Here is a 22,260-nt window from a genome sequence, read left to right as displayed (position 1 = left end):
AGGCCCAAGTGCAGTTCCCTAGGCCTGATATATTACAAAAGTTGATCAATCCGTGCCATAGTCGAAATAAACTTACATATAAAATTTCATCATTCAGCCGAACTTGAGATATATACGTACACACACAGACAGACAGACAGACAGACCGACTGACCAACAAACCGACACCTCTCTAAGAATAGTTTGTTTACGCTTCCCTACTATGGAGAAATGCTTTCCCACCGAAAACTCGATATGCAAAATTTGTTGCCATTACATAACCTCCCTTATTGTATGCAATGCGGTCGGTTTAAAAAATTTAATTTTGTTATATTAGTATGTAATTGCATTAAGGTTACTTATCTACCAGTTTATAGGTGTTGTGTTATAAACAATTAAGTACATAATAAATAATGTACGCCAAAACGTATGCAATTTAAAATTAAATTTTAAATAAAATAGAAAACTTTAATCCGTAAAAATATATTTCATAAAAAATTTTTTATAAAATATTATTTATTTATTTATTAAAATAAATAATATTATTTAAATTTAAAAAAAAAAAGAATTTGAGTTTTAAATAGGTAAAATAACTGTTATACTTGTTGTTGATCATAAGAATTTTAAAATTTTTAATGAAATTCTTTTCTTATCTTAAAGTATATTTTGAGTTGCCCAAAATAAAATGCTGAGATGTAATATTGTATATCAAAATATTTCATTAAATATAAAATAGCATAATTATTATGTATAACAGACACTATACTATCTAAACATTACTACGACAGTATACATATTATACGAAAACAAACAATTTTTTTTTGCAATTGCAAACAAATTTTAATTACAAAATGTATTACATTTATTATAATGTTCCTATTTAAAAACACTGCAATGCGCTTAAAACATTTATATAAATGCTCATTGTTTTTATAAACTTTACTAATTAACATATACATACCTATACATATATATATATAATGTGTGTTAATTGATTTAAATTACCTAATATATTATATTAAAGCTTATTTATATATTTTGCTTTTAAGTGAAAAAAAATATATTTATATATTATTAATATAATATTAATTTTACATCATATAGCAGAAAAAAAAAATATATATATCATACATAAAATTTACATAATTCATTTTTAAAATTCATTTCAATTTTAAACAATTAAAACTGCATAATATTTAAATTACATTATATTTAAACAACAATATTTTTTAAATTGGTATTTTTTAATTTTTTATATTAAAAACATTATTGAAATATGTGTATATATGAATGTGTATATAATATTAGGTATATATATTCATACATATGGTATATATAACATATATTAGATATAATATATGGCTATATATATATCATATATTAGGTATATATATATATAGATTTATATTATATATATACCATATATCAGGTATAATATATGGTTATATAGATATATATATCATATATTAAGTATATATATTTAAACATTTATATTATATATATTCCATATATTAGGTGTAATATATGGTTACATATATATCGTATATTAGGTATACATATTAATACATTTATATTATAAATATATATATATATATATATATATACATGTATATATATATATATATATATATATATATATATATATATATATATATATATATATATATATATATATATATATATATATATATATATATATATATATATATATATATATATATATATATATATATGATGTATATATATATATATATATATATATATATATACATCATATGTACACAATATGAAAATTAAAAAAACAAAAATTAACATATAAAATTAAATATTTTTTTTTTTATTTTAAATTTATTTTTTTTTTGGTTTTATATTTTGTTATTCAATTCAAAAAACAATTTAAAACAAAAAAAAAAATTATTTTTATTTTAAAATTAGCCAAAAGTACCTATTATGTACATTTTGTATGATATACATTAAACAATATTGAACAAAAAAAAAAACAATAAAGTATTAAAATTATATTTAAACAAAAACAACAAGAAAAAAATATCAACATGACAATAAAACACAATCGTATTTAATTTTTATTGGTATTTATTTTAGTATACTTTAAAGGTATATAATTATGTTTGTGTTTTCTTGCATATTATATTATATAAAACGCATTCATATAAAAACCAATTTCAATTTAAAATTTAAAGTATCAAATAAATACCATGAAACACATCGATTTATACAACGCGATATCTGTTAATATCCAAATTATAAGAAAATTTTGAACAAAACGAAAAATTAAATTTTAGATAAAAATCGAAAAAAAAGAGAAATATAAAAGAGAAAATTAAAATTAAATTCAATTTTATGAAATTCATTTTAATTTTCTCTTTAATATTTTTTGTTCCACCTAATAATAAATATTATTTTATAGTTTTATCCTGTGCTTTTAAATGGTATTTATGTATTAAATATTATTATATGTACGTAATAATATTTTAAAATTGGAAATAACATATTCTAATTAGGACTACATGTATATCCTTTTATTTTTTATTTTGTTTTATTTAATTACACATACATATGTAAGACCCATTGTGTATTTAGAAAAATTATACTAAAATCAAATTGAGTGAATTGTCAATATTATTAAATGCTTCGTTTTCATATTATTATAAAACTATTTTAGCCTTTATGTCGGAAAATTCGAAGAAAAAAATAGATTTTCTCTTCAAATTGGGCTTGAAACAAATCGGATTTAAATGTAGCCTTGATATTGTAATTAATTTCAATTATAATTCAAATTTTAATATGAAATATTTAGTAATTATTGACCTATCGTCCGACACCACAATATCCTCTTATCTCAATTTGATTTTATATAATTCAAGTATTTTTTATGAAAAGTGTTAGAATTCACCATAAAAATTTGTGTATTACTTCTAGTTTGGTAATTATTGTTTTTAATCTTTTATTTCATTTAATTTTATTTTAATATAATCTTGTTTTTTGTATAAGAATTCATAAAATAATTAACAGTAATTACAAATTGTAATATTTAAAAAATTTTCCAAAATTAGAATTTAATATTTTCCAAATACAGTATTGTATTTTCATATATCAAAAAATGTATTAATTATAAAAAAATTAATATTCCAATAAAAGTTGGGCATATTGTTTTTCAATTGATGTTTTTTGAAAATATTATATAAATTTTTCTAATAAAAATTCTTTTAAGAAAAGCTGATAACTAAGAAGAATTTTTGTTAGAAATTAATCAATTATTTTTCGGCTTCATTCCCCAAGCAATAGGTTGAATACAGCCGGTATATAAAAGTTTCAAAACCATGTAGCTAATTTATTTCACTTGTCGTAAAACAAAACCAGTGAAATTAAAGTCATAGTCTGTCCTCTAGTCAGCTATGGTATATATTTTCGCCCATAGAATAATAAGTTTATATGGGTATCACAGAGTTTATATAATCAACTTTATATTTTTCCACGTTTTCAAATAAATTTTCAATAATATTACAGAATTTCCAAAATGATATTATAAAATAGATTCTATAAAATGTTTATAGGATTATAATTTTTGTTATCAGCAAATAAATTATGAATTCCTTAAATAATCGATATATCAAATACATAATATCAATACTTTATTTTATGCCCAAATTTTTAATAGTTTCAAAATTCGTATATAAATATAATATTATAATATGAACCCATATTTCCTATTATTCATATAAATATTAAATTGAATTCATTTTAGAAATCCCATTTGATATTATCGTATTATTTTATTATCAGTTGAATATTTACAGTGCCGGATTTTACTTAATATTCTTTTTCTGCCTATTCAAATCGGACTCAATATTATGTAGAACTATAAAACGCGTCTTATGCAATTTGATTACATTAAGAGCAATCATTTTAAGCCTTATAATGTGGATATATATATGTTAGAGGCACGTGTTTTTATCTAAATGTGTATATTCCTATTTAAAGTTCCCTCAAGGTCTTTAAAAAAGTTTAAAACGAATGGTTATGCCTCACATCGTATAAAGGGTCTTAAAAATCTACAAAATTTTCGTTATGCAAGTTTTTTTAAAAACTGAGAAAAATTCTTAGAATGCTATAAAAGAAAACCTTGAAAAAAATTTAAACAATTTTTCTTGCTAATATGACTTATTGCGGTTAATATGACTTATTTTGCGGAAAACTTCAGCGCCGAAATTTTGAGGAAAATATTTCAAGTTCAGTTAAAATAGGCGGATATTTCAATTTGGGCCTAATATAAATATTAGGGTTTTAACCCATTTTTTGAAAATTTTATTTAAATTTCATGTTTTTGTAAAAATTAATAGCGTAATTCTGGTTTTGTAATACCGGGGCAGCTTGTTCAGCTCTTAGGTAAAACCGGCACTGTTTATATATAAATAGTAAATATTTTTAATTTTGAGTTTTCAATTTTTTTATAATATATTTACACAAAAAAAAAATAAAATGAATTTTATTGACAAATTAATACCAGAAATCCATATTTGCGTATTATAAAATATTAAAATTATGTAAAACACTATTGAATAATGTTATATATTAATACAAAGCAGAATTGTAAAACTTTTATTTTAATACTTAGAATTCCTAATGTCGTAAAACTATTGTATATTATATTTCTTCATCTGTATTGTTCTATAAAATATTATGATTATTCATATTCATTTATTTTGGTTTTTGGTATATAACGTAAACTTGATATTCACTAACACAGTTCAGGGTGATTCGAAAAGGTACACAACAACATATACCATTGGTTAGAAGATCAAAAATAGGTAAAAATTTTGTTTCGGAGCTCGTACAAAATCTCAAGAGCTTCGAGACACAGGGATTTTAACGAATTTTCAAGAAATTTCTAATTGTCCAAAATTTTTTGCTTATAACCTCCATTCCGAAAAAGATGGGGCTTCACACAAACAGCTTTTAAAAGGACTGAAAATCAACCTATTACTTGATTTTGTATTTCATGTTCTTTCGGAATATCAAGCATTCGAACTTTTAAAAAAGTCAAATTTTTCCCTTTCTTTATTTTTTTTTTTAATCTTTCGAATTTCTTGAAATTTTGAGTTTTTTTTTACAGAATTTTGCTTTAATTCAAGTCATAAAACGTTAAAAAGTCCGTTATGATACAGGAGACATAGTACAAAAATCATTTCTATGTCATGAGTTTAGAGGCCCTAGTAAAATGTAGAAACTTAAAAAATTTTAACTATTTTTGATTTTTATTAATTTTAAGTTCAATAATTATGATTTATTATTATTTTTTGATCAAAATATAGTCATTCTAAAAGCAGTTCTAATTTTAAAAAGCGTTATTTTACTAAAAAATACTGAATTTAGGGTTTTTTTTTAAATACATAAATTTTAGTGAAAAGTTCCAATGCTTTCACTTTTTTCCAACTTTTTGCTACATCACAGAACTTCACAAACTTTCTTCGAAATAAATTTAACGTATAGCCAAAAGGTTAGCCTCCAGAAATAATGAGTGAGATGGTCCTAATGAGGCTACTCAAAATTGGTCCTTTGAGTAGTCAGGCAACCTTTGGTTACGTAGTTTGCTCCTAGCAACCCTGAAACAATTTTTTTGTAGAGAAAAGTTCTAAAAAAATTCAGCAATTGGGATTTTTTTTCTAAAATTTATTGTGTTCTGATAAAAATCGTAAAATTTTTTTTAACAAAATAACGGTTCTTGAAAGTATAAATTGCTTTTAAAAATGATTTTTTTTATCCAAATCTAATAATAGACGATAATTAAAGTACTTAAAATCAATAAAAATTTAAAATGGTGACAATTTTTTGATTTTCTACATTTTACTAGAGCCTTTAAAATCTTGGTAAAAAACATGGTTTTTGTGCTAAATTTTCTGTGCCATAAAAGATTGACTTAAATTAAAGCTTAAAAAATTGGCCAACATTCTGTAAAAAAAATTTTAAAATTTTTAAAAATTTCGCACGCAATTGGGGGGTAAAGAAAACTAAAAAAAAAATACAAAATGGAAAAAATTGTAATTATTCTAATGCTCAAATGATTGCTATTCTGAAAATAGATTAAAAACATAATCTGGTAGTATCTTGTTTTTAAGCTTTTCACCTGTTCTTTCAAAAACTGTTCTTATGAATCTTCTAGCTTTTTCCAGAAGGGAAGTTATAAGCAGAAAAGCTTGGGCAAGTAGAAATTCTGTGAAAATTCGTTAAAATCCTTGTATCTCGGCAATTCATGAGATGTGGCGCGAACTCCGAAATAAAATTTTTACCTATTATAGATTCTCTAGCCAATGGTATATGGGGTTGTGTACTTTTCTGAATTACCCTGTATAATATTATACAGTAAATATGTATATTTAATTATACATAATCGTATAAATATTGTATAAAAAATTTTTTTTTATGTAAAACTTTTAATAAACAAACAAATAAGCAAACAAACAAAGCAAACAAAACAAACAAGCAAACAAAAATTATGAAACAAAGTATACAGCAAAGATCCTTTTACTATGATGAAGTCATGTATAATAGAGTGTAGTTTAAGTTTTATTTAGTTTGAAAAAAATATCATATAAAACTATATAAAATTAATTTACATTTTGTATCTATTTCAGTTTTCATATACTAAATATATTTTTCTTTAAATTTTATGTAAAATATGCAATAATATAAAAAAATTATCTTATTAACGTATATACATTTGTATATATTTTTGTAAAAATATATATTAAATGTGTGTATGTGTATATATTAAAGGGAAAAGAAAATATTTTACACACGACAGACATACAACTCGATAGACATACATATAACTTTATATTTGGTTGAATTGTTGTTGATGGCAGACAGTTTTACTTTAATACAATAGTAATACAACCTTATTCGGTCTAATAAATTTACCAAATGTTGACAATTTTAAAATAAATTTTTTTTGATTTCTTAAATATTTTCCAATATTTTTCAGTTTTCATATTTTTTATATAAATTGAAATTATTATTTTTAATATTTTTGTTCTTATTTATGCCTTTAATTATTAACGCAATCGTAAACTTTTAATATACTTATATTAAGAATTCGAAATAGTAATACCATTTTCATTCGAAATTTCAATTAAATCTGAGAAAAATTTTCTATTTATGTGATTTTAAATTTTTAATTCAATGAATTTTTTCTTTAAAAAATTACATCACTTTTAGTAATTTTTTATATTATGAAATTCAGGTTTTCCCTGAAGAGAATTGAATTTGAAGAACCAATTAGAAATAAATAAGAACTTAGAGAGTGGTATTATTAGAATTATTTCTTTTTATCTGACTGCCATCTAACAAAAACGTGTATGTGTAAAATATTTTTTTTTTCGGTTTTTTGTTTTCTTTTATTGTTGTGGCTTGTTTGGGTACGAAACATTTATAGATCAACATCAACACATGAAATGTCGCCATTGGTAAAAAAAATTTTCTTACAATTTATGCCAAAAGTAATGATGATGAGACGAACACAATATACATTACCAGATTACGATGATTCAACACCTAGTAATGGCTATACTAATGAAATAGATGTTAGGTAAGTCAATAAAAAATTTTTTATAATTTATACGTTTAGTATTAACTACATTTAATACGGTGCTAATAATGAAAATAGTACCATGATTATTAATTGTGATGGTACAAATAACAAACTTGTAATAAGTTTATGAGCTTGTTGATGCATGATGGTAAAAAATATTTTAGAGATGATTTGTTTAGAAAGTGAGGAAGTTTGAAAATCGTTGTTTCATAATTTAAGAGCTCGGATGAATATTGAGAACATTTAATTTGCATTAAGTAATTTAAATTTCTATTATTTATAGCGGCTATATTAAAATCGAAAAAATTAACTTTTTTTCTTAGGTATTTTAATAATTTATATTTCGGACTGTTTATATATTATTATAAGAAAACACATTAATTTCATTTACTTTAAGATTTTATATTACATATTTTACATTCTAACCACGAATTTTCAAGCTATTTTTCGAATTATAAATTTTATAATGATATTGTACTAATTAATCCTTTAAAATACTGACCATTAAATAAAAATTCATAGCGGACGTGATTTGTTTTTCTTATAAAATTTTTATGATCCTTGTAATATTATGAATTTAAAAATCTGGAAAAATATGGTTAAATCTTAAAGTTAAATAAATATTATGTTCAGTAAGCCGCCTAACCGACTGCATTGTACATTTTTTTAATAATAATGTTTCAATTGTAAATGTTCAAAATGTTGGCACCTGATTACAATGAAAAGTTTGGCAGTTCGTCATATTATCAGGTGCAGATTTTAAATAAATTCGAGAAAATCCCATAATTATATTCTGGAAATAAATTACTAATATAAGTCAATTAGTCTGTGTTAAGAGTTCTGATATTGGTATACTTTCGCTAAAATGCGCACGTCGAATAATTTAGATCTAGTGGTCCACATATAAAATTGACAGACGAATCGGTAACTCGGTAAAGAAAAATTCGTTTCCCGTTTTCTCATATGAAAAAAAACATTTTCTTTGAACACTCGACATGTGAAATTTGGTGCGATTACAATACTTTTATTATTTTATGCAATGCGGGCAGTAAAAAAGGTTCTTCGCATGGTCAGATTAAATTCATTTTATTGCAAATTTAACGCTTCTAATTTAATTATTTTTATTAGCTTCTTCAATATTATCTTGATGCTAGGGTCTTTTTTATTGGAATTTTGTGAATATAATATGCTACAGAATAGCATTCCGATTGATTTTATTTGAATTTTTTATTAGAAATTTGTTATAAATTATGAACTGATAAGAGAATCTTTTATTCAAAAGGCAAAAACATAAAAAATGAAATTTATTGTATTTGTATGTTTGTATGTATAAATATGATTTTTTTTTTGGGGAATATTATAAATATGATATTTGAAAATATTTTTATATTTTTTCACCATTAATTTATTATTTATTTATTATTGTTGTGTTATTTATTTATTCGTTTGTTGATTTTGTTAAAATATCCTTTTCTATATATAATTCGAGTATCCAAAACATAATAAAATAAATATTTTAAAAATACATAAGTATATTCCTTATATACCTATAGAAAAACATAAACTTATGGTTATTTACATATTATTTGCTTATAACATTTTGCATAAATTTGGAATTTTTTATTGAACAAGCCGCCTGTCGACCATACAATAAAAGAAAATACAGTTTCAATACAGTAAGGAGATTTTATTGTTATATTATTTGTTTAGGTTTTTATTAAATTTGTGTAACCGGAATTAGTATTTTTTAAATTTTTTAACACTACGCCTTTCATAGTCTTTGAATTTCTATTATAATTATTAATGTCATCACTAAACATTCAATTCTATGATATGTAAATAAATATAAGAACATGTAAGAATCGTTTTACCACAAAATAATTCTAGATAATTAAAACTTTCATATTATATCGAAGATATGCATAATATTTGAATGGATTCACAAAAATTATTAACAATAAAAACGAACAGAATTTTCTGAACAATAAAAAAAATGAATAACGTAATTTAGTATCACACTAAGATCTTATATATATAGAACGGCAACTCTGATACTTACTATTGGCCAAAAACCAAAAAAAAAATAACCCGATTATCCTTAGCATTTTATTTTTAGGATTAAAATTTTTGTTTCTTTTTTTTGTTTGTTTTTTTAAATTTATTGCAATATTTCATTATTGTCATGTGCAATATTATATAGGAATTAAATTATTAATATAGGGAATAATAAAATTCGATTGTATTATATGTGTATAATATTGCATCCAACATATGGTGTTCTAAAGAAATATTTGTACTAATATGTGTGAATAAATTGAAATATATTTAGGTACTCATAGTGGAATTTTTTAATATATTTGCAATAAAAAACAAAAATTTCGAAGAATTTGATTAATTTCGGCAAAATGTACGTATACATTAAAATATAATATACCGTAAATATAAAATATATTATTCATAGAAAAATAATTAAATAATCTTATAATGAATTCTATTTATTTAAAATTTTTAATCAATGAACAATGTTTCCGTGATTATGGTACGGGCCCTTAAACTGACAATTCTGTGATTTATACGTTATTCTTATGGTCACTTTAAAAATTCTATTTAATATTATTATATAGCTTAATATCGTATATATATATCGGCATTATATATTCAATATATAATGTAACAATGACGAAATACCGAAAAGAGTAAACAATGACGAAATATCGGTAACTTTATATATTTAATATGAGTAAAAACTACAGGCTATTCGACGACTTTAAAAAACTGAGACATCCCTCTACGAATTCATGCAGACAGTCCTATCTGCCTATTTATGTTAGATTTTATGAATTATATTAGTGAATAATTAGTTAATTAATTCATTCATATATTAACAAGTTAATTATTTAATAAATTTTATTTTATTTTAGAGTATTTTCTTAACTTTCCACGATAATTTTATTCGCTTTTCAGTATTCTTAACAGAAAAACTAATTTCAACTTTAATTTCTATTTTTAATCCTTCTAAAGCAATTTCAAGTATTAAATTGAAAAAAATTACTTATTATACACATACATATACAATTTTAGTTTTTTACAAATTAAAAATAAAATATTCAAAATTATTATTGGTAGATATGTAAATTTACAAATTTCCATATTATATAAACACGTTCGGAAAAATTTAAAATTCAAATTTGCATTTATAAAAAATATACACATACGTGTTCTTATTTTTCATGTTCTGAACTCGCGATATTTCAAAATGAAATTTTAAATGCTGTAATATTGAAAAAAATCTCGCTCAAAATATTTTAATATTATCCTTCATGTCTTTCAATTAAAAACAGAATTTTGGTTGATCTGAATAAATGAAAATCTTGTTAAATTTTTTTTTTTTATAGAATACTCATACATTCTTGGGTACATCAGAATGCAAATTATATTTACATACATCGAATGTGTAATTTTGTATTTACAGTACCACCTTTTGATTGCATTGTTTCAATCAAATATTGATTTTATCCAGCATGTATGCTTTTTTAAATGCATTTAATAATAAGAGTAAAACAAGCTACGTTATTAATTCAAGAATTTTACTATGTCAATGAATTGTATTGAATTGTATAATATGCTAATAGAATTTAATAATGTATGTAGCTACGAGTATATTGTTAATTTTTTGTTTTTTTTGTTTTTGGGATAATTTAGTTTCAATATGCCAGAGTATTGAATAAAAATTCAAATTGAAATGTTTGAATGCGTCACTCAAATGAATACATGTTCAGAAAACTGTTATAAATTGATTTTTTTTGTGTAGAATCTTGAAAGAGAAAACTTTATCACATACTCAGTACTTCAAAATCTCTTTAATTTAATCTTATTGTTGTAAAATTTTTTCAAATTTTATATTTAAGTGAAGAATCTAGCTATCTACAATCATTTCAATGTTATTTTTCCTTGTATTTTATCACTTTGATTTGCGACTACTTGTGACACATATATATCATGTTGTTTTTAGTCATGTAGCTGCTTTTTTTTCATAAGATGGATATTTTTCAAATAAAATGCCAGAACTAATATATTTAACATTTTGCATTATACTAAGTGCGTAAGATTTTCCTCAACCAGATTCAGGGTTTTTATCATTTGGTTACTTAAATTTTATTTAGATAGTGTTATAATGAAAAATAATATTAGTCTGTATTTTTTTATTGCACAGTTTCTGAATTTTTTAAATACAAACTTGAAATTGATGAACAAATATGTAGATACTCTAATTGAATTCACATATTATAGGTACAGGATTTTATTTATTTTTATTGAATTCAGGTTTATGTGTGTGATTTAATATAATGTTTCTCTTATCTGTCATCTCTCATGATATTTCTCTTATGATATTTCTCTTATAATATCTCATATATAAAATTGAACTGTCGTAAAGTCAATTCTACAACCACAAATCTGTACGGTGTTACTTTGTTCTAATTTCAAATTCAAAAGAGAAAAGAAAAAATTGAGAATAAAAATTGATAAAAATAAAGTAGAAGGATAAAACCAGAAAGCATTAAAGAAATGGAATTTTCATTTAACATAGCAGAGATTGTTAGTATTTTGATATTGCATAATAATTTATGAAATCAATTAACAACGTAAATTTGTCGAATACGTGAATTCGCAATTATACAAGAGCGTAAAATGTGATTGCTTTAAAATTAGCATTTTACCGAATTGTACATACGTTTTAATGAAACAAAAGTTAAGCTTCTATTTGTGTTACAAAATACATAAATATACATGATGTAAGGAAAATAAATATTACTTTACACAATATTAACGATTGAGTAAATAAAAATGTTTGTTGAAAATTGAAATTTGAACTTTGTATAAATAAAATTACAAATATTAGATGGAGAATATTTGTGAATGACTGCTTTTTTCAATTTAAAAAAAAAAAAAACACTTTTGAAATTTTTTTTCTAATGCCGATCCATAGGATATTTTGTGATTCCCATCCCCACCTACATTAGCACTATATCTAAACTCCTAAAAAATTGCATTATAGCAATCACCTCAAAGCGTGAGATTCCATTCGGGGTCATAAAGTCTCTTCTGAAGCAACTCAATCGTAAACCTACCAAACCGTTTTGTCCTCTTCCAGGAAGAGACGGCAGACTTCACTCTCCGCCTTGCCCATCATTTTCAGATGGATCATGGAGAGGCAGTGTCCAGTGTGTACACTAACCAATAGCCTCAAATCTGGACGACAGAGCGTAGTCAGTTCCCGTCTCTTCGGAGATGATTTTTCGCAATAGGGCAAAAGAGTATGTTAAAATTGGTCGGCCAATGGTCGTACGTTCCATTGGACCATCCTAGGAATTAGACTCTACGTCCTTACATGCAGCTTTGCCGTAGTCTATAGAGCCCGAGTGGCTCTATCGGCGGCTCCTCTAAGTTAAGACCTCCAGTTGAATCAGTGATCCAAGATCACTCCCAGATACTTCACTTCCTTGGAGGACTCAAGTTGATTTTATTGCAGTTTCTTCGGCACTGTACCTAAAAGAAACATCATTTTCTCTCAGCATGCCAAATGCTTAAAAAGTCCTCCGTCTTATCGTTTACATTTAAAACTCGCATTATATAAAACTCTTTTATTGAAAAACACATATATTAAAGTACAAAATATTTTTCTGTTATATTTTAGGGATAGCATCAGTGATTTTCCAAGTGAGTTTAAAGATGGCCAACAGGAAATGGTTTATGATAATATGAATCAAAATATACCACATTCATCGGGTAAATTAGATAAATATTTTTGATTTAATCTTGCCAAATTTTTTTTTAAATAATTCCAGCGACATAATTGTAAACTACATAAATATTATAGATACAATGAAATTTATTAATTTATGTATATTTGTTATTTTGCATAATTAATTATAATTTTCTAAAGATCTAAATCTAGAACAAAAAAAAATTTATTTAATAAAACAATTAATCAAATTATTCATAATATCAAAATAGATTCTGATCATACATTTCCTCGGCATATGACTCCAGAAGTCTTACAAGCATTAAGAGCTGTCCGCTTTATAGCCCAACATATTAAAGATGCTGACAAGGATAACGAGGTATTAAAAATATTTGTTAATTAAATATGGATGTAATTATTTTAGTTAAATTTTTTGGAGATTTTTAAAATGTGAATCTATAAATTATTTATTATAATATTTTAGATAGATAAAACTGGTTTTAAAATTATTTTAAAATAACATTGGAACTAATCCAACTTTAATTTAATTTCTTTGTAGAAATATTTCCTAAAATTAATTGAAATTCATAATGTTAATTAGGAGAAAAATTCAAATATTTTTAAAAATATTTTTAGAAAGTTATTGCTTAATTAATTTTTGTATAATAATTATACTGTGTTAATTGATTCAAAGTCTTCTATATGTGGCTGTTTTGTTTATTTCTTTTTACTGTGATAGCGATGCATAATTAAAATTCCAAAATAAATTGAAAATTCAAATGCTATTTTTATATATTTTTTAAATAATTTTAAATTAATTTGTTTGTAAAATGGTACAAATAAAAATATAGATCTGTGTGTACATGTAACATATATAGAAAATTTTCCACAAAAGTTAATTTAAAAATTCGAGGAAATTGTGATTATAAATTTTAAAATTATGTATATTGCGGAATTTTATACTATTATACATTTTTTGTTCCTTGTCTCTTATTTTATTGTTCTTAATGCAAATTAAATTCCTTTTTAAAAATGAGAACACAGAGAAATTATAAGAACAAAATATATTTTGCGGTAAAAATTTTTTTTTGGCAGCACTTGCATCAGATTATTGTACATGAATTTCTTCCTTAATGTATATTTACAAAAAAAAAAAAAGAAAAACAAAAACTAAAAAATTTGTTTTTCTAATAAATGCATCTAAGCATTAAAATGTAAAAGAAAAATTCAGAAAATTCTACATACAAGCATTTCATTACGTGCAAATCTGTATATTTATACTATATGCAACGTTTTCATATTATGTGCTATAATAGCAAAGAATACTCTTTTTTTTTCTTAAATTCTTTTTTCAATTACAAGCCACTGTTGCATATTCATGCGAGAGAATTTTAAAAATTTTCTCATTTTAAATTTTCCTATCATTCATGTCAGTTAAGTAAATTTTAATAAAATGGAGCGCATTATAAGTATTATATGGGCACAGTGTACATTTATACATAAAATGCATATAACAAAATGAAAATGTAGTTATACTTATTGTAATACAAGAAAAATGGATGAAATTTTAAATAAAGTTTTTTTTTTTTTTTAAATTGCGTAATATATTTTTCAATTCAATTTTATTCAAATAAATTCTAAAAAAAGTTCTGAATTTTCGATTATCGATTAAAAATGAGGTGTTTAAAAAAATATAATAATAATACTAACATTGCTATGCAATATTTCTATAATTGCTTCTTTAAGGTGTATTGGTCAATAGTCGGTCATGAATATTTCATTTTTAAAACAGGGGCAACTATGTATGCTCCTGAGTCCCTAATGGCGTTTAACGCTAAGTACGTAACTCTATCCAAGTAAGGCAGCCATGTCTGTTTGCAAAATCTATTTCTAGAGTGTAAAATAAAAGATTAAACTCTAGCTTAAAATGCCTCTAAATGCGTTGCAGGGAATTTGTATTGAAAGCTTCTATTAAAAAAAACTGAATGTATTTAAAGCGAATCATAATTATATTTTTTTAAATATTTGAAATATCGTAACAACTCTTTTTGTAGATTGCGTATTTGTTATATTTATTTATTAAAATTTATTAAAATCAAAAAATCTATATATGTATATTAACAAATAATAATTTTAATAATTTTAATTTTCATTTTCAATATTTTTCGCAGGTCGTTGAAGATTGGAAATTTGTCTCTATGGTATTAGATCGTTTCTTTTTATGGTTATTTACATTATCATGTATATTCGGCACATTAATGATTATCTGTCAATCTCCATCATTATACGATACACGTGAGCCAATCGATAGACAATTAAGTGAAATACCATTAAGAAAAAACAATTTTATGTTGCCACCAGATATTGTTAGGCAAACTTTAGATTAATAATAAATTAATTATGTACATATATACATATAAAATATATAACAACAACAACAAAAAAAAAAGAGTAAATGAATTTCAATATATAATTAATAATTCAATAAGTGAAAAAAGAAAAACAAAATTTAATAAACAATATTGTATTAAAAAAAACGTAACAAACAAAGAAAAAAAAATAACAATTATATTATATTTATTATTGAAACAAAAAAAGTATTATTACTTATGTTAATTATAAGATAAAAAAAAAATATGAAAAAAATTTAAAAAAAAAATCCCTTCCTTGTTTTTTGTTAAATTTATATATACATTTAATATTCTATACATTATGTTTATTAATATAATCTTACGACTTGTAAAACAAAAAATAACAATTCTTTACAAAAACAACCAATATTATGTAATCCTTTTATAGGAGCGTCTTAAATTTTAAAAATTTATTTAACAAAGCAAAATACAAATAATATATATATACATAATATATTTATAAAATATATAATCCATTTTTAAAATGAACTTATGAATGCAAGAAAGAAAATTTTCAGTATAATAAATAAATAACAATAATTAAAACAAAACAAAAAAAAAAAAACAAAAAGCAATTTTTTTTAAATAAAATAAAATATATTAATTTTTTTTTTTAAAATTAAACTCACAAAAAAAAAAAACAACAAACATAAATAAAGCACATTTCAATTACAGTCTAATTAACTTTGATTTATTCACAAAACAAAAAAAAAATACATTTAATTATTTAAGTTATTTAAAAACAATAAACAACATATAATACCAATTTTATATTTATTCATAAATATATTTATATATATATACAAATTAAAAAATTTTTACATTAAATTTATTATATATGCAGTATTAATAAGTGATCAGCTATTTAAGTATATAAAAAAATATATATAATTATATAATATTTATAAGGCAAAAATTAAATAAATATAAATAAATAGCATTCAAATATAATTAAAAATTTATAAAATATTAATGTTATTTATTCAAACATATAAAATATGTATATATATCTATGTATATATAAGAATATTTTTATATCATCATTACAATTCTTTATATAGTTTTCTAAAAACAAAAATAATATGGATTACAACTATACGCATTCATTATGTGTTTAGGAATTTTATAACAAGTATTAAAATTTAAAATAAAATTATATATAGAAATTATATTGATGATATAATTATTATAATATTACTTATGTATACATATTGCGTGTATGTACAAATATATATATATATAATAAAAATTTTGCTTTATATTTATTATAAAAATTAACTATATTATTATTATTATTATTATTATTATTATTATTATATATTGAAATGGCTTATAACCTATGAATATAGTATATATAATATATTATTTATGTTAAATATTTTCATTTAAAAAAAATATACATAAATTTACCATATAATTAAGAATTTCTTTATTATTTTTTTTTTCCTTTCAAATTTATATATTTCATTCATATTTACATATTTAATTCATATTCACATATATATATACTAACAAACACCATTTAATTACATATTTATACACGTTTTATACATACGTACATTTATCACAATTTATTAATTCTATTAATTATATATATCTATACTTATTATTATTATTCTTTTCTTCTAAATCAAAATTAAAATAATTTTATATAAATAAAATGAAGAAAATTGTTATTTATTAATATTATTACTTTCTATATTTCATTAAAATAATAAACATTAATAATATTTTATTAACAATTGAAAAAACAAACAAAAATTTATTATACGTTTATAAAATTAAAACAAAAAAATTATTAAAAAAAAAAAACAAAAAAAAAAAAAAATTTAAATTAAAGTATTAATCTATAATATTGCTATTGAAATCTTTTCAACAAAAACGAAATATTATAATAGAAAAAAAAAAAAAAAATTAAAAATTCTTTAAAAAAAAACATACAATAAATTTGTTTTTAAAAAATTTTTTTTTTAAAAACACAATAAAATTATATGAAATTTCAATAAAAAAAGAAAATAAAAAAGTATTAAATTATAGCAATATATATATATATATATACAATATAATAAAATTATTTTAATCAGAAAAAAACCAAAGATTACATATATATATATATGTAAACGTTTATATATATCTTCAAAATATATATTTATTATATATAAGATATATGAATATAAAACTTATATAAAATTTATCTTTATACTTTAAAAAAAAAACAAAAACAAGTAGTTTGAAACCAAAAATGAGTATATCTTTATTCGAACATTAATAATTTCTAATTAAAAATATAAAAAAAACAATACTTTAAATTAATTCAAAAAAACCAAAAATAATAATAATAATATACAATTCTATTTAACTTACAAACATTATATAATTATAATTCTCATCAATTTTGTTTTTTAAACCAAAAAAACAAAAATTTTTAACTTTAATAAAACAAAATACTAACAATAAAAAAAAAAAAACAAACCACAATATACTTTAAATTAATTTAATATTTAATCTTAACTGCTATATACTAGAAAATTTAATAAATGAAAACAAAAATATACAACAATATATTTAAAAAATTTCTAGTTATATATTTAATCGTTAAAAAATTTCTTTAACAAAAAACATAAAATTTAAAAAAAAATCTTGTTAAATTTTAAAACTATAAAATTATAATTAAACCTATAAAAAAAAAAAAAAAACAGAATATTATGCTATTATTATTATTAATATTTATAACTTTATTAAAAATTAATTAATTAAAGAAAACATAAAATTGTAAAAATAACTTTACTATTATATCATATACACATTAATATTTGTAACTCTTATTATTATCATTTTAAGATGAACGATAGTAATTAAATTATATATTTAATTAAAAATCTATTACAAAAAACAAAGAACAATTTATATCTGTAAAAGATTATATTCTTAAATCTAAAAAATAAATTAAAAATAAAAAAAAGTATAACTGTATAACATCTATTATAGAAAACTAATATATTTATATAACTATCAAAAAAATTTGCTTCTCATGTTAGATAAGGATATATATATATATATATATATATATAAAATGTAAAATTTAAGTAAAAATTAATAAAACAAAACAAATACTATATATGTTATAATGTTTAAAAGGACATCCACGACAAAAAAAAAAAACACTAACATCAAACAATTAAACAAACACTATACCATCATTGACAACCATATATAAAATTTGTTAATTTGTATCAAATATAACTTAATTATTATATATAAAAATGTATTAACAACAACGAAAAAAAAAAAAAATTACCAACCTAATGACATACAAAACAACATCATATATAACCATCAAAACATTTTAATATAATACTCAGGTTATGTTTATTACAGATTATAAAAAAAAAACACAAAAACAAAAAAGCAAAATAACACATAACAATATATGAACGTATAAAATTATTTATTAATATTTATAAATTTATAAATAAGTATATATGTACGAATAAATAAATGTATAACACTTTTACATATACGAGTAAAACTACATACATTTAAAAACAATACAATATAATCTTACTTTTTTTTCTAAATACTTAGTTTTTAAGTCACACTCTCTAATAAAACATATTATATACATAAAAACATTTAAAAAAAACAAAACATAAAACGAATAAACAAGAAAGAACAAAATTTATAAAAGTTATTGGTAATATTATTACAAAACTATAAACAATATTTATATTTATATATTTATAGACTAACTATACTATTATATTATATAACTATTTTAAATCTTCCACACTTATAATGTGAAATAATAATATTATAATACAATAAAAAAGTGTTATAATATATATATATATAACAGAAAATATGAACCAATAAATTAAATTAAAAATTTTAATTTAATAAATGAAAATGACGTAAACCATTCAAAAATAATAAAATAATCAATATAAAAACATAAAATTAACAAAAAAAAAAAACAAAAAAAAACGAAAAAAAAAACAAACAAAACAATGTTTTTAATAAACAAAAAAAAAAAAAATAATACTTATTAAAACCAAAATAATGACACAAACAAAAAAAAAAACAATAATTGAACTAAGAAAAAATCAAAACTGATAACGATGATAGTAGCAAAAAAACAAAAAATAAAAAACAAAAACCAAAACAAAAACAAAACAAAAATCAATTATTGAAAATTATTCTAGCGCTGTTGAAAATTAACAGAAAGACAGACAAAAAGAAAATACAAGTGTTAATTATTTCGAATAAAGTTATCCATACAACTTGGATAAGAAAAGACAAAAAACAAAAAAAAAAAACAAAAAAAGAAAAAACAAAAAAAAAAACAAAATCATTTTGGTCCTTTTATTTTATTGTTATTTAGTATTATTAAATCCGGCATTGGCGAACTCCAGCCGAAGGTTTTTTGGGTCTGACTTTTTTGGACGAGCTACGGACCTAGCGAATGTAAATGCTAGGGATTTTAACCGGTTTCTAAGGAACTTGGGCTGGTTCTAATGAGGGAGAGAGGGAGGATTCGGTGGCATCACAACGGGCCTTGGTGGAATAAGTGTACCCTTTGGGGCGTCTCGCAACCTAACCTAACCTAGTATTAAGATTTCTCCAATAATATTTATTCTAGAGCTTGCTTTCGAAACAGGAAAATTCAAAAATATTAAACTTCTCACAAGGGTACGAATGTATCATTGCTAAAGAATTATGCAATTTGTGTAAGTTTTCGGCGGAAGCACTTTTCATGCGAATACTAAAAATTTGATCAATCCATCATACACACGTTGGACAATATACCTCGCAGATTTTTCGCAGAAGAAATCATTACGGCTAACTTTTTATTTTTTCCAATTGAGCATGGATATGATAAAATAACTGTTGAAATTAATATTTTATTGAAACCTGTTTTTTTCCAAATTTTTAATATCGTTTTTCTTCTAGAAGAAATTTCTTCGAAATTGTAAAATTTCTATAAATACAGAAAGCTGACGGAAAGCGTTATGCTACCAAAAAATATAATTAATTATTTGAACTTATTCAATTCACCATTAAATTTTGACCATTATATTAACGTTTCTTTCATTTTATTTTTTTTGTTTCATTCTAATATATTTGCAATCACTTGCAACTGTGTATTTTAAAATTATATGAACGAAAATAATTAAAATAATGCAATATTTTAACATGTTGACGGGAAAGGTACTACTTTGTAAACCATTGATTTGACCCAACATTTTTCAGGTTAAATTTTGATTTCTATATAATGATCTCGTTTGACCTTGCAATTTTTATTATGTAGGAATTATTAAAAAATTTAAATTAGATGTCTAAAATTAGTTTTTAAATGATATTTCAGTATAATATTTTACCAAAAAAAAAAAAGTGAGATAGCGCGATGTGTATACTTTGAACAAATATTTGATACAATTTAAATTTGTTTGATTTGATTTTCTGATAATCATAAACTTTGTGAATAATGTACGCAACTTATTATATAAAAAAAAAAGTGAAAATTTGAAAGGGTTTGCCCTTGTATGCCTTGATGACTATAATAGAAACCATATTATGTTGTATGTAATTACAACAATTTTTTTTTTAAATATACAGTAGTCACGCGTTTATATGAACATCGCTTTATGTGAACATCGGGATTATATGAACAGCGATTTTTTAACATTAACAACTCTATTATATGAACACTTAAAAAATTCACACTCTTTTATATGAACATTTTTTTTTTCTCTATTTAAAATCGTAATCACATAAATACAAATAAAAATTTACGGTACCAAAAATATGAAGAATATGAAATTGATACCCAGATAGCATGCAAATCTTTCAGAGCCATGTGTATTTTGCTTTATGCTTTGGTAAAATCGCCGAATTTTTGCTATCAGGGAAACTGCATGTTGATTCTTGAACGGTTTTTTTGTGTACATACATGATCTTAAAAATACATAAACATTTCAATTTTTGGTTTTGTTTTAAGCAATATTGTTGTAGGTCAGTATTATTTTCGCTATGGTTCGTAAAATACGCAAAGTTTTAAGGCTTAATGACAAACAGTGTATAATAGAAAAATTAAAAAAAGGTGCAACTGTAACTAATTTATCAGTTTAACTTTGTTTTTTGGATGTTTTTGTTTTTATTTATGAAATTATGAATTGTGTTTTTTTTTTTTATTTGAGATTAAACATAACACATTCAATTAGCGTAAAAATAATGTCTTTTATTTACCCCCACTTATATGAAAACTTCGTTTATATGAATTGGCTTTGCTTTAATTAGTTCATATAAACGCGTGGCTACTGTATTTGCAGATTTATTAATGTATAGTCTTTAGAGTATTACCAAATAAATTATCGTAACTATATATTGCTATATGTTATTACATGAAGTTGATCCGCGAAATATGTTGTTTTGATATACATCGCTTTGGTTTTAGTTCCATATGTGTACAAATATACATCAAATATCAAAAATTCTAAGGCTCGTTTAGCATTTTTTCT

The 22,260-nt window shown here is 21.8% G+C and overlaps 1 protein-coding gene across 1 annotated transcript in view; it reads left to right on the top strand.

Moving 5' to 3' along the window:
• LOC129618496 (acetylcholine receptor subunit beta-like 2) overlaps window positions 1-20,036 on the top strand; it is a 58,536-nt gene extending 38,500 nt beyond the window's left edge. Inside the window, exons 8-11 of the mRNA XM_055533293.1 lie at window positions 7,433-7,585; window positions 13,284-13,375; window positions 13,604-13,710; window positions 15,503-20,036. Coding sequence (XP_055389268.1) covers window positions 7,433-7,585; window positions 13,284-13,375; window positions 13,604-13,710; window positions 15,503-15,718 — 568 coding nt within the window. The 3' untranslated portion in view covers window positions 15,719-20,036. The remainder of the gene's footprint in view (window positions 1-7,432; window positions 7,586-13,283; window positions 13,376-13,603; window positions 13,711-15,502) is intronic.
• Window positions 20,037-22,260: the final 2,224 nt, after the last annotated feature.

Source organism: Condylostylus longicornis, unplaced genomic scaffold (genome assembly GCF_029603195.1).
Source record: "Condylostylus longicornis isolate FDR11 unplaced genomic scaffold, ASM2960319v2 ptg000008l, whole genome shotgun sequence".
NCBI classification, from domain to species: Eukaryota; Metazoa; Arthropoda; class Insecta; order Diptera; family Dolichopodidae; genus Condylostylus; species Condylostylus longicornis.
This window is presented reverse-complemented; position numbering and strand designations above follow the sequence as displayed.